The sequence below is a fragment of the Ochotona curzoniae genome, unplaced genomic scaffold, assembly GCF_017591425.1.
Source record: "Ochotona curzoniae isolate NIBS_2020 unplaced genomic scaffold, NIBS_Ocur_1.0 contig_3437, whole genome shotgun sequence".
Taxonomy (NCBI): Eukaryota; Metazoa; Chordata; class Mammalia; order Lagomorpha; family Ochotonidae; genus Ochotona; species Ochotona curzoniae.
In genome coordinates, this window is record NW_024465862.1 from 965,803 (window position 1) to 981,139 (window position 15,337).

At 41.4% G+C, this 15,337-nt stretch overlaps 1 protein-coding gene across 1 annotated transcript in view; it reads left to right on the top strand.

Moving 5' to 3' along the window:
• LOC121156615 (cytochrome P450 3A6-like) overlaps positions 1–7,377 on the top strand; it is a 30,482-nt gene extending 23,105 nt beyond the window's left edge. The window contains 4 exon segments of the mRNA XM_040980408.1: positions 444–604; positions 2,672–2,898; positions 5,438–5,600; positions 7,225–7,377. Coding sequence (XP_040836342.1) covers positions 444–604; positions 2,672–2,898; positions 5,438–5,600; positions 7,225–7,320 — 647 coding nt within the window. The 3' untranslated portion in view covers positions 7,321–7,377.
• The last annotated feature ends 7,960 nt before the right edge of the window (positions 7,378–15,337 follow it).

Here is a 15,337-nt window from a genome sequence, read left to right on the forward strand (position 1 = left end):
ACAGTTTTCTTCCTACAAGAATTTTGAAACTTTTGTAAAGGTTTTGTTCCATTAACTATTTATTTATTTATTTAAAATAAGAATTAAAGTGGGAACCAGAGAGTGAGTATTCCTCCATCACTGCTTGATTCCACACATGGCTGCCATGGCTGAGGCTGGGCAGGGATAATCCAGGAACCTGGAACTATGTTGAAATCTCCTGTGCCTGTTCAGGGGCACAAGTAGTGGAGCCACATGTTTTTCCTGTCCAGAATCTGTACCAGAATGCTGAATTGGAATCAGGAACCTGGACGTGAATCCAGCAGTCAAATCCAATGCTGTTTTTGTAGGCAGTAGTTTAACTTGATGTATAATAACATCTGTTCATATATGGAATTTTTCATCTACTATAGGGTGATTCACAGTGACCAACTCTGCTTAAAATGCTTTTCTTCTCTTGTTAGCTCTGACTGATACAGAATTGGTAGCCCAGTCAATTACCTTTCTTTTTGGTGGCTATGAGTCCACTACCAATATTCTTTCTTTCATCACATATTTATTGGCCACTCACCCTGATGTTCAGCAGAAACTGCAGCAGGAGATTGATGCAGCTTTTTCCAGTAAGGTGAGTGAATGAGTGGTACTTGGGATGGGTGCACTGTGGGGCAGGAGTAGTGTCTTGATAGAATGCTTCCAGAGCACTGTTCAGGGGACTGCTTGCAAAGGATGCAGTGAAGATACTTCATTTACAAGTAAAGGAATGATCTAAAGAGAAAAACTCATTTTGAAAAAGGGCTGAAGGTGCTACTCACAGCACTATAACAATTTTGTAAATCAGTGTTTGTCCTGCATGTCTGTTACAAGAATCCATACTGGCAGCTAGAAGGAGTCTTTGTTACTCAAGTCTGTGGTCATTAGCTCTGCTTCCATTGGCTGAACTTTGGTTGTGCTGCTGGGTGAGTGAGGCTGGCTTGGGCTGTGCAGAACTGGCATGGGGAGGTAGACTGTGCTCTGCTTCCTGGCACACTCATCCTCCATTCACACCACCAGTGTTAAAGAAGACAAGAGATGATTCAGGGTGTCTGCTCTTGATGGTGAAGGAGCCTGGAATCTAGCGTGGCATGGCTGTTTGATGGCCAGAAAACATAGCCTTAAGCTATACATGAGGGACTGTTCTAGAAATAATATGTGGAGTGAAAGTGGTTTGCTTTCTCTGTAGAACCTCACTTGACCTGAATTTATTGTCATATTAACATGTATATAAAAATAATGGGCGTCCTAGTAGGACAATTAGAAAAACTATTTCTTTCTTCATTTATTTTGAGAGACGAATGCAGAGAAAGCAAAAACAGAAAAGGAGGGACAGAGAGAACTTTCATTTTCTTGCCACTCTTTTCTGTCCACAATGACAAGTGTGACATCAGGATGAAAGCAGGATCAGAGTTGCTTATTGTCTCCCTCAATGGTGACAGGGATAGAAAGTCGTGGCATGCACTATGTTGCCTTTCCTGATCATTATCTGTGAGATGGATTAAAATGGAATAGATACCTCCTGACCCTCATGAGGGATGGTGTTATTGCAAGTGATGGCTCCACCTGCTACATGCCAATGTTGGCCCTTTCAGATATTTTACATGGGGTCAAAGCAGTTTCTAATCAGCATTTTTGAGGAGAAAATTCTGAGGCAGATTAAGGGATTCTCTGCGTTTAATTTTCCACAGTGTTGGCAGTGCTGTAGCCTATCTCTGAGAGGTGACTGTGACTTGGCATATTTTCTTTAAGCACAGTGTTCTACTCTGTAAATCTGCCTTTCTAAAAATTATTTGGTTTTTTTTTAAAGATTTATTTTTATTATTGTTTTTTTTATTGGAAAGGTGGATATACAGAGAGGAGAGACAGAGAGGAAGATCTTCCTTCTGATGATTCATTCCCCAAGTGAGCGCAATGGTCGTTGCTATGCTGATCCGAAGCCAGGAGCATCTTCCGGGTCTCCCACGCGGGTGCAGGGTCCCAAAGCTTTGGGCTGCCCTCGACTGCTTTCCTGGGCCACAGGCAGGGAGCTGGAAGGTAAGGGAGGCTGCCGGGATTATAACCAGCGCCCATATGGCATCCCAGGTGTGCAAGGCGAGGACCTTAAACACTGCGCCACCGTGCTGGGTCCTTGTTTTCTTTTTTTTTTAATTGGAAGTCAGACATACAGAGAGGAGCCAGAGACAGAGAGGAAGATCTTTCATCCGATGATTGATTCTGAAGTAGCTGCAACAGCCAGAACTGAACCAATCAGAAGCCAAGAACCAGGAGATTCTTTTGTGTCTCCCATGTGGGTGCAGAGTCCCAAGCCCTTGGGCTGTCCTCAACTGTTGTCCCAGGCCACAAGCAGGGAACTGGAGGAGAAGTGGGACTGACCTGTTTAGATCCACCTCTCATAGAGGATCCTGGCACATGCATGGCGTGTTCGTTAGTCATTAGGCAACCATGCCAGGCCCATTGTTTATCTCTTTCATACACATGAGACAGCATGAGTTTTGTAATGCCATGTTCATGTTTTCTGGGCCTGGTTAGGAGTTTGTACTCAAAATCTTGTTCACAACCACTTTCCACATCTGAATGCACTGTTCATTGAACAGGATGGAGGACACATCTGTTGTAATTTCAAATCTCATTTTGTCAAAATCTGTTTCTTTCTACCCAGACACTTGCCACATATGATGCTGTCATGCAGATGGAATATCTGGACATGGTGGTGAATGAATCACTCAGATTATACCCAATTGGTAGCAGATTTGAGAGGACATGCAAGAAGGACATTGAAATAAATGGGATATTCATTCCCAAAGGGACAATTGTGGTAATTCCAATCTATGTCCTCCACCGAAATCCGAAGTACTGGACAGAGCCTTGTGAATTCTGCCCTGAAAGGTACGGGATCCCTGGAAAGGGGAACCTATGTGGAAACAATCTGGCTCAAGCGTATGTGGTAAATCTGTGAAGACAAGGAACTCGTGAGAATAGAATCATTTGTATCCATTATTTTTAGTAGTTTTTCTTACGGAAAAATAATGATTGTTTTCAAAATTGTTCAAAGTGGTAACTGGAGAAAGGGTACTATTGTCATCCTTAAATCCAAAGGGTTATTGCATCTCGTGAGCTTAAATTACACAGGAGGCTCTGAAAATGCTATGTGATTTTTATTAGGAACTTGAGTGTGTGGATTGTGTATTAAGGTAGATCCTGGATGTTGTCTTCTACTGATATGAACAGAAAGTATACACATATAAATCTTCATATATTTTTGGTAATATTTGTATTTAGCCATAATTTGTTAGCTGTAGTTTATTTTAGGTGTACAGGCTTTTAAAAAATTCTTCCCGGTTTTCCTATGCTAATTACTTTGGCTGTGAAATGTCACTGTACTTATAGAAAAGTTTTCCACCTTGAATCCGGTGCCCTCTTCCTGTAAAGCAATTGTAAAACCACAGAGTGTGCTAATGAGAAGTCCTCATCGAGGATGGACAGAAGAGTCAGTCAGGTCTGTGTGCACTGGTCCTGGTTCTAGTTTCTGTCTTGTGGCAGCCCACACGCTTACTTAGTAGTGAGTGAATCCTTCTTTCAGTTTGAAGTCTCTGGCTCTCAAAGCTGTTTGCTATGCTTGGAAGTAGTGATATAGGTCATGCTTTTGGACATTGTACACTTTGGAAATGGTTGATCAGCTACCATTGTTGTCTTGGTAAGGAAAAATGAAGAAATTTGTAGAACACTGGCTGGCAAGTCCAAAGTCTTGGGATGCAGACATTTTTATCGCCTACACATGACTTTCTGATGACAGAAATTTTGTTGTGGGCATGTTGGCCCTACTGATGGCACAGAGTGCTAATGTGGTAATTATGTGTCAAGTAAATTAATGTTCACATAACCCTTTGTTTTCAAAGCGATGAATTCTTTGTGTCCTGAGGTCAGGACTTCTACTTTCTGTAGCTTCATTCATGCTAGGTGGTAAGTCCGTAGGGTTCTCTTCGGTTACTTTAGTCATCAACCTTTAAGTGTCAGTGCTTGGGCCAAACAATGAGAACACTGCATGTTATCAATGTTGAAGCTGGAGAATGTTTGAAATATTCTCATATGTAACAGAGAAACACAAGTCTATGGGGGCATTTATTCTGCATCTGCATGGGCCAAATACTTATACAAATACCCACAACATATGTCAGGTCTCTCATACACTACATTGCTCTGATGATATGCTATTGTGACTAAAATATTTACTGCCCTCCCTCTGTTGATAAGATATTGTGAGCAAAGCAACCAATATTGCAACAGTATGTTGGCATAGCAGCTGAAGTCTGTGCCTTGTACGCACCAGGATTTCATGTGAGTGCTGGTTAGTGACTGGAAGCCCTGTTTCCTATCCGGCTGCTTGCTTGTGTCCTGGGAAGCAATCAGGGATGGACCAGGGCATTGTGAACCTGCACTTGTGTGGAAGACTTAGAGGAGCCTTTTGGTCCCTGTCTTTGAATTGACAGCTACAGCCAATGTGGACACTTTGGGAGTCAAAGAGCAGATGGGGATCTTCCTCTCTGTCACTCCTCTTATATGTTTATCTGGCTTCCCCCCCAAAATGATAGATTAATCTTTCAAATACAAAAATCTATAGAACCATAAGAATATTGTACAAAACTGTAACTGTATTTTAAAATCAAAGAACAATATTCCATGGTAATTTTTCAGTATAAACATTATCTTCTCAATACCATCAATTATTCAGTAATTATATGAACAAATGATAGCTTTATATTCTAATAATTTATGGCCTGATTGCAGAAATACATAGCACTGATGTTATCAAGGTGTGATAGCGTCAGATGTCATGTCAGTATCTCACTTAAACAATTGTGGCAAGAGAGGAGTATGCTAGAGAGGAGCAATGTCAGAGTATTTGATGCAGAATTTGGAAAGAGAATATGTATATGGATAAGGAGTGAAGTGAAAGAAAGGTGAAAGAGAATGAGGAGGAAGACAGGTGGGAAGGAGGTTGGAGAACAGAGAAAATGGGGGGCAAGTTTTGTTTAGATACTAGGAGACATCATCTTCTTCCTTAGTTAACATATGTCCACATGGTTGTCAGTTGAAGCAGGAACCTGCTTTCCCTTCCACCATCCTTACTTCCCATATGTGTTCCAAAATGTGAACTCATCACCACCTTTCATGTAATTTTAAGGTGCAAAGGTGTCTTTTTAAACAGCACTCACATTATCTCACCAACAAGACAGAAAAGCCCTGTGTGGTGAGGGCAATTGCTAAATGGAACAGCTCTCCAATTTAAAACTCTTAAAGCTCAATCACACTAAGATTTGAATGGCCAAGCTATAATTATTTCACAGGTCCAATTGATAACTCCAACTAAGTGATTCTTGTGGTTCTAAGCATCACTAATGTGTGCTCATTTCTGTTGTGGAATCAGGTTCAATAAGAAAAACAAGGACAACATCAATCCTTATGCATACCTTCCCTTTGGAGCTGGTCCTCGGAATTGCATTGGCAGGCGGTTTGCTCTCATCAATTTAAAACTTGCTCTCATCAGATTAATGCAGAACTTCTCCTTCAAGCCTTGTGAGGAAACTCAGGTTAGTGTACTTCATGTAGTGAGAATGCTTTTCTGGCAACTTAAAAAAAACTGTTGTTGTGTTTGAATGGAATATTTTGCATTGAATCATGAGGTTTGGTTCTGTTCTTCCTACATCTCTGAATGCTTTCTCAAATCTATACTCTTGAGTGTCACTTGTGTCCTTGAATAAATCTTCAATAATATGCTTTAATGGGCTCATCCCAGGGACAGCATGCAAAAAACATGCTTATAGAATGATTTGATTTTGATTTGAAATTTATTTGAAACTATACTGTCAAGAGATCTCTGAGTATTTCTCCAATGGATGTGTACAAATGGAATTTCAAATTTAAATATGATCACTGGCTGTGTTCATAGTAAACAATGATCTTTTACCTTCATGTCTATTAATGAGAGAAGTTATAGAACCGAATCAGTGAGTATCAATAGCTCATTCTATTTGATCATCAGCATCACATGTGTTGGGTTTGTTTCAGAACTCCAATGTGATGATCAAGATAGATGAGAACTAATCTGTGACTTTGCCTATGGCTCAGAAGGCAAATTAATTGTTATATTTTGATGTTCTGAAGCACATAGTTTTGTAACCCTCAGGTGAATATTATTATTTTTACGATTACTTTTGTTTTAGTGTTTTTAATTCCTCTCCCAGGGTGTTTCCGTTTATAGCCCTGTTGATTCTATCTTCAAATGCAAACTGTTAATACCATGAAAATGCAGTAACAGAGGCTTGAACTGCCATGTGATTGTGTGGAATGGCTGCTGAAAATCCCAGTTCCAGTGGCTGTGAGGAGCTGTCCAGTGTTCATCTTTTTCCATCTTTCTCTGGATTTGGTCCTGTGACGAGCTGTGGCAGAGTGTCATTACAGAGTATGGGCACATTGATTCCTACCAGGGAAGGCCCTAGGAAACTTATGTCTAGAGTTAAAGTTGCATTTAATATTTATCTCCTTGACTTCAGTATGTTTTCTGCAGAGGAACCTAGGAGAGTAGAATTGGAAACCACGATATTAGGAACATTCAGAGTAGTTTTTGCAAGTTTATAAGTGTGTGAAGAAATGGAGTCATCACCTGGGGAAAGCAGGTCTCTGCCACATGTGCTATGGGATGCCTCCTGCTTGGCAGGCTTCCAGCCATCTTCATGCTGCTCTTGCTCATGTTGTGAGGAGTTGCTGCAACTCTCATCCCCTTACTGAGATGAGAACTATTGCCTGCTGCCCACACTAAATGGATGGATCCCTGAGAATGACGTGAAGAGGATTCATGGAAGCTCTTCAGAACTACCAGGTTTTCCTAATTGCCATTAACAGTACAGTTGGAACACAAGAGGGGATGTTAGAAACAAACAAGCACATGCTTTCTTTTGCATCACAAAGTTGGAATTTTTTTGCCTAAGTTCAGATCCATTTATACACTTAAAATGTGTTGCCCACTCAAGAGCAATTTATGTTTCAACATAGAAAAAAGTAACTTCATGAGATTTTTCTAAATGTGTCAACCATATAGTCAGGAATCATGTTAGCGTTTTTCAGTATTGTTATTCTTGTAGCTTTTCTGTTTTGCTTCTGTTATTGATTGTGCTTAATTCTCTGCTTCTCTGTGTGTTTACTTCAATGTTGCAGATTCCCCTGAAATTAACCACCCAAGGATTTCTCAAGCCTGAGAAGCCCATTATTCTAAAGGTTGTGTCAAGAAATTGGACTGTACATCAAGCTTGATTATCTGTGGACTTTGTCTTTGCTCTTCATGGAAGATGTATGCAAAACACAAGAGACCTCAATGCATTTTGATGATAATGGTTAGGAATAATGTTGTAATCAAACTGTAGCACAGAAGGAAGCATTGCAGGGAATGGGCACATTGAGCCATCTGTGTGTGCAGAGTACTCTCCTTTGTGTAATAGAGAGAAGCTGACTAAATCTGTGCCAGATATGTAGATTCAAACTCTCTGTTTCTTCTTAATCTTCTCTCTCCATCTCCTTTTAGTCCTCTCATCCCTTGTTTAGCTGGATCACACAATATAACATTCTTAGTAGTTTCTCAATAATACTAATAAAAATATTTGATTAAATGAGGTCGTCCTCATGGTGACATTTTTATTTTTTATTGTGTGTATTTACTAGAATAAATATCCCCTAAGTATGCCAATCTCTTTTAAAAACTTTCTTCTGATACATTCTTGCTATTTAAATGGCAATCTATGGTACTGAACCAGTGAGAACCAATGGCTGACATTTTACATCCACATGAGCACACTGTGGGATGCCTCTTCAGGAATTCCACATTGATTCTTAAGGTATATTACAGGGAGAGGATATTTAAACACTGTTCATCATTTTCCAGATCATATAAGGAACTCAACAGCAAACCCCAAACACCTTGATCAAAAACTGAGAAATTAATGACAGTTCTCCACAGAATTTCCAAATAGAATAAAGAATATGAGTAAATTGTCAATATTTCAAGTCACCAGGTAATGCAAGTCAAAATGACAATGAAAAGTAACCTCCTGCGAGTTATGATGGCTATTTTGAAGAAAGCCTATGAGAATTGCTGTGCAGTTGTGGAGAATATTGAAGAGAGGTAGTGTTTTCAAGATTGGACAACAGGTCCCAACATGGCTAAATGGAAGGTATAATTGCGAATGCTCCACATCACATTCTGCTGGGTGACTGCAGTTCATACTAACAGGTTTTTGTTTTCTTTTTTAATAAAGAGCTAGAAGAACTTAAAGGCCCCAAGTGTAAAAGCAGTGATGTACAATGTCTGTGCTAATTAATCTGACTTGATCAATACATGCTGGTAGACGTATTGAGACATCGGAGTGTGGCCCATTATTCTGTATCAATAATGTGTGCTAATCAAATCATTTCTTCCTAGAGTGCTCAATACATTTCAGAAACAATGTGGTAAATTCAATGTTTCAGATCAAATCCCTAGAGGTCACTGCTCAGAGTGACTAGCTGGATTCTGGAGGGAACTTTCTGAGTTTCAGTCATTCCCACTATCAGCCTCAGGGATGTTGCCCTGTGAGTTGTGAAGAAGAGAATTTTATGGCAACACTCTTGACTACTTGTATTTCTGGACTGAAGAACTGCCCCACTATCCACTCCCCAATAATCGTCCCTTTCCTCTTCCAATTTCTGTGCCATGTGCAGAGTTATGGGTTATCCCTTTAACGCATTCTGATAATTTTTCTCTTTCTGTGGCCTCATGTGTCTGATCAGAGAGAGAAATGCAGCGAGGGACTCTCCTGGTTTCATTATGTTGATATCAATCTAAATCAGGACATACATCAATGTCCCTGATTTCACTATGGTTTTTACAGAGGAACCTAGGAGAGTAGAATTGGTCACCAACTGAAATTCAGTGTGTAATTTATAAGTGTGTGAAGAAATGGAGTCATCACTTGGGGAAAGCAGGTCTCTGCCACATGTGCTATGGGATGCCTCCTGCTTGGCAGGCTTCCAGCCATCTTCATGCTGCTCTTGCTCATGTTGTGAGCAGTTGCTGCAACTCTCATCCCCTTACTGAGATGAGAACTATTGCCTGCTGCCCCATACTAAATGGATGGATCCCTGAGAATGACGTGAAGAGGATTCATGAAAGCTCTTCAGAACTACCAGGTTTTCCTAATTGCCATTAACAGTACAGTTGGAACACAAGAGGGGATGTTAGAAACAAACAAGCACATGCTTTCTTTTGCATCACAAAGTTGGAATTTTTTTGCCTAAGTTCAGATCCATTTATACACTTAAAATGTGTTGCCCACTCAAGAGCAATTTATGTTTCAACATAGAAAAAGTAACTTCATGAGATTTTTCTAAATGTGTCAACCATATAGTCAGGAATCATGTTAGCGTTTTTCAGTATTGTTATTCTTGTAGCTTTTCTGTTTTGCTTCTGTTATTGGTTGTGCTTAATTCTCTGCTTCTCTGTATGTTTACTTCATTGTTGCAGATTCCCCTGAAATTAACCACCCAAGGATTCCTCAAGCCTGAGAAGCCCATTATTCTAAAGGTTGTGTCAAGAAATTGGACTGTACATCAAGCTTGATTATCTGTGGACTTTGTCTTTGCTCTTCATGGAAGATGTACGCAAAACACCAGAGACCTCAATGCATTTTGATGATAATGGTTAGGAATAATGTTGTAATCAAACTGTAGCACAGAAGGAAGCATTGCAGGGAATGGGCACATTGAGCCATCTGTGTGTGCAGAGTACTCTCCTTTGTGTAATAGAGAGAAGCTGACTAAATCTGTGCCAGATATGTAGATTCAAACTCTCTGTTTCTTCTTGTTGATCACCGTACATGCCTGTTTTGTCACACATAGATATCACATACTTGAACTAGTACTCCTCAGAGAATGGAAAGGAAACCAATACTAATCATATACTCATCATATGCCAACTTATCGTATGCCAGCACTTTTTTCTGTTTTTTTTTTTCCGTTGGTAATTTATTTATTTGAAATGGAGAGGAGAATCTTCATCTACTGTCACCATAAGAGGGAGTAGGAGGCCCCAATATCCCTACAAGTCCCCAACTTCCAGATCTGATTCATGATGAACCAGGAGCTTCACCCAGGTCTTCCATATGTGTGTGGGAGGAGCCCAGGTACTTGAACCATCTTCCAGGAGCATTAGTGGGGAGCAGAGCAGAAGTGGAGCCACCAGGATATTAACCAACACTTCAAAGTGAGTCACAAGTAGCAGCTTAATCAGCTTTGTCACAGCAATTAACTCTTAGGACAATCACTAGGCAAGTGTTATTGATGCCATTTGTCAGGTGAAGAAACAGAAGAGGAGCTGCCCAATCAACAAGGGAGACTGAGAGCCAGGATTTAAGTCCAAGTACGTGTGGCTCTCAGGCCTGTGCACCATGTCTTCTGCTTCTCGGTCTCTGTGGCAGAAGTGAGTGACCCTCCAGGGCTCTGTTCCTTTACAGCTGGAGACCTAGACCAACAGGAGACCTACACCAGCATAACTGCAATGCCCAGCCTGGTAGTAATCCCACCATGTGTCTATTTGATGGCATATTTTAAATTGTTGGAATTATCAAACTCACCAGAGGCTTTATGTTGGGTCCAAAAGGTCAAGCTGAAAAATTCCTGAGCAACGGGGAAAGAGAAGATTCTTGGATTGAAGCCTAACAGATATTGAAACATGCCAGATCAGACAGAAGTGGGATGATGCCAATTTGAAGCTTCACAGTTCTGCAAGCAGCCACACCCATGCTAGGAGCAAAGTGACCTGTGCTGCAGGATGTGAAGGAGTCCACTTATCACTGCAAGTTGCAAACGTTTTTATAACTAAGCTAGCCCTTTCACCTTCCCTAGATTTTCTCAGCATGCTTGCTTTCAGTATGATGGAAGCTAAGGTGGTAAAGGCTCTTAATGTAGTCAGTTGACCCATTCTCTAGATGCCATATCCGAAAAACATACTCAAACAGATTTAATGAGCCCACCAAAAGCTGTGAAAGAAATTAAAATTCTAGGCCATGAAATAAACAATTTTCTGGTATTTCTTTTCTCCGACATTTTAGGGGGCTGGCAGCACCCGAGTCCTGGTGACTGGAGCCAATCATGATACAAACATATTTCAAAAACTTCATGGAGTATCTGACATTGTGGCACAGTGGGTAAGCCAAGGCCTGCAATGCTGACACTGGTTAGGATCCCTGCTACTTCACGTCCATCTAGCTCCCTGCTAATGTGCCTGGGAAAGCAGCAGAAGATGGTCCAAGTCCTTGTCTCCCTGTACTGTGTAGGATACCCAGATGGAGTTCAGGCTACTAGTTTTGGCCTGGCCCAGGGCTGACCATTGAAGTCACTGGGGTTGTGACTCAGTGGATGCAAGTCTTGTTTCTCTTTCTCTTTATCTTACAATAAATAGGTGATATTTTAAAGCTTGTGGAAAATGAAATTAAGATATTTTAATGCAAGAAATTGAAATCTATGCATACAGGGATCTTCAAAGGTTCATGAAAAAGTGTATTATGAAAAACCTATATTCAAGCTTAATTTACAAAATAGAGAAGGGGGGTTTGTAGGATGACAATAGATTTGATGTCATTTGTATGAAAACAACTGATTGAGATATCACTTGTATGGGAATAATGGATTGGATATACAACACAAGAGATCCTTTCAGACAAGTGTTCTGTAGACAGGTTTATTAACAAACTTATTGACTATCAAGAAAAAAAAGGAAATCTTATGAGTGAATCTCGTATCTGTTTGCAAAAAAGAAATTTAACTTTTTAAAATGTATTGTTATTTGAAAGTCAAATATACAAAGAGAAGGAAAAGCAAAGAGAAAAATCTTCTGTCCAATGATTCATTCCCCAAGCAGCTGAAATTCCTGGAGCTGAGCTAAACCAAAGCCAGGAGCCTGGAGCTTCTTCAGGGTCTCCCATAGGGGTACAAGGGTCCCAAAGCTTTGGGCTGTACTCAGCTGCTTTCCCAGGCCACAAGCAGGGATCTGGATGGGTCAAGAGCTGAGGTACATAAGCATTGCTTGATGCCACCCTGATCCATACTGGGATGAGGCTGGAATTGGGGAGATTTGATTTTTCACCCATTACTTTGATATGAGATGTTGGTGTCCTGAGAAATGTTTATTGTGGGCCTGGTGTGGTAACCTAGCAGCCAAAGTCTTCACTTTGCATGTGCCGGGATCCTATATGGGTGCCGGTTCTAATGACGGCAGCCCCACTTTCCATTCAGCTCCCTGCTTGTGGCCTGGGAGGACAATCAGGGATGGCCACAGCCTTGGGACCCTGCACCCGTGTGGGAGACCTGGAAGAATCTCCTGGATCCTGGCTTTGGATTGGCTGAGCTGCAGCCATTGCGGCAACTTTGGGGAGTGAATCACTGGATGGAAGATCTTCCTCTCTGTCTCTCCTCCTCTCTGTGTGTCTGACTTTCTAACAAAACTAAAATAAATGTTGAAAAAAAAATGTTAACTGCTAAGTTAAATGCCTACCACAACCAACCTTTTAATTTAATTCCCCTTTCCCAGAAAATTTGAAATGTCCCCTCGTGCTCCCACATTTTCTGGGTCAGAATTAGAAGGTAGCAAAAAAGCTGGTGTTAAACACAAACTACCACCCCTAACATCAAATTACAGGGAAATAGCTAAGTAAATTTGGTGTGTCCAACCTTACTGACATATGGTGGAGCCATGAAAGAACTGATTGCAAAGACTGTTGAGCAGCATGAGCAATGCTTCTAATAAAGCAGAACAAATAGCACAATGGGAAACTGTAACAATGATAAAGTTCCCAGTCCTATAAGAAGTGGGTCAGTGCATAGCCAAGAGCTGGCAGAGAATCGTGGAAAAATCACAGTTTGATTTGGGTGGTGGGCTTGCTGAATTTTTCTTTTCTATTGATTTCAATTAATGTTGCTAAAAAGTTGTGCAAAAACTAATAAAGGCCATTAACAACACAACAATTACACTTACAAATCAAAATCATTGCTTTTTGAAGCTGAGAGGTTAAATCCTCATTTCCCTCAGCCAGCACACACACTCAAAAGCCATCAATACCAATTAGGTTTCCTTCGTTGTGAAAAGAGGCAGCCACGACGACTGCAGAGATGCAGTAGACAAGGTGTGGGAAGCCCGCATCTGAACTCAAGCTCTGGCCTTTGCTTCTGGTCCCTAAAGGAAGCCCTTTCACCCCTTACATCTTCAGCTTCTTCATATGCAGTGTGAGGATAACAACATGCACTTCCACCTCCTAGGGCAGTACTCAGGAATAACATGACCCAGCATGCTTTCACCAGGTGTAAAATGCTGCTCAGTGCAAAACTTTATCATGGTATACAGTGTACAAAACCTTCGAAACAATAGTGTTAGGCACCACTGTGGTCTGGACGTGATTTAACTGTTTCCCTCCAAGGTACAAGTGCCAGACGTGTAAGCCTAAGCATGACAATGTGGAGAGGTGGAGAAAACTTAATGCTTAATTCTCTTTACCACAGTAGCTGTTCCTACCTCTCTCCTTTATATGTTACTTAGCCCCCAGTATTTTGTTGAAGCTACAGAAAACACACTACTGCAGGTGCCATTCTCCAATACCCCACTATAGCTGACAGCAAGGTCAACCTTGGCCTGTGGCTTTGGTGAGCAACCACGTTGTGTTCTCTGGGTACTTAGTGCAACAAAAATTTCATTAAGTGACAGAAACTTTCCAGTTTGGCCTTGGAGGAGGAATAATCAGGGACATGCTGTGGCATTCTTTCTTCTATAACATTTATTAAAGCCCATAAAGGGAGGATAGAATCAATGATAAAGAATACAGTGAAGTCTTCCACAGCCGCATAGAGCCAGTTACATGCAATATGTTTCAGATGGTTGTTCTAGGTTCTCAGGGGCTCCGTTGCCTCGTCAAGGGCCTGAGAGGATAAAGTGAGGTGTTAGAGCCCCTGCTATGCAGTGAGCTGTTATTGCTTAAGTCCCAAAGTTAAGTTGGGTCTCCATGGATTACCTGACTCAGTGATTCTAAGTGATCTGTGGAGGGGTGGAGAAAGTCTTATGACATCATGGAGTGTGTGTGTGTGTGTGTGTGTGTGTGTGTGTGAGAGAGAGAGAGAGAGAGAGAGAGAGAGAGAGAGAGAGAGAGAGAGAATTTCCAAAAGTTCATAGCAACAGAACATTTGGCGCGAGGGAGAAGCTGTCCATATCCTCTGAACCAATACGAGATTTTGGTTGTATGGATCGTGACTCACTTATACAGCCATCAAAGATTCATTTGGTTCCCTTCCAAAAAAACACTCTTTACATATATGCATATTTTCCCAAGATATACATTTTCCATGAACTGTTTGAATGTCAGCACTGAAAACTTCCCTGGAGAAGGAGATGGTAGACTAAAGCACCTTGTCGATGTTAACCCCTTGTAGTCCACACAACTTCATGGGAAAGGTACTTTTCTCATCAAGGGAATATGCAGATTAGAGACCAGGGAGAGGGGTAGCTATTTGGTGTTATGTGGTTAAGATGCGACTTGGAATGCCCACATGTGGTACTGATGTGCCCATTTGGCACCCTAGCTCCACTTCCAATTGTTTCCTAGCAGTCCATACCATGGATGGGGCAGCAGATAAAGCCTCAAGTACTGATTTTTTTTTTACAGACATTTGCCCATAGAATGGAAGATATCAGGCCCAGTATGGTAATTTAGTGGATAAAATTTCGCCTTGCATGTACTGGCATTCATTTGGGTCCCGGTTCTCATCCCAGCCACCCCAATTTCCATCTATTGCCCTGCTTGTGACCTAGGAAAGCAGTCAAGCATGGCCCAAAGCCTTGGGACCCTGCAGCTGCATGGGAGACCTGGAAGAAGCTACTGGCTGCTGGCTTCAGATCAGCTTAGCTCCAGTCATGATAGTCACTTGGGAGTGAATCAATGGATAGAAGAGCTTCCTCTCTGCCTCTCCTCCTATCTGTATATATCTGACTTTTCAATAAAAATATTTTTTTTTTCTTAATGGAAGGGGCCTAGCACAATATCGTAGTTTTTTAAGTCCTCACGTTGCACGTGCCAGGATTCCATATGGATGCTGGTTCCAATCCTGGCAGCCCCGCTTCCCATCTGGGATCCTGCACCTGCTTGGGAGACCTGGAAAGAAGCTCCTGGCTCCTGGCTTTGAATTGGCTCAGCTCCAGCCAATGTGGCTCTTTGGGGAGTGAACCATCGGACAAAAGATCTTCATGTCTCTCCTTCTC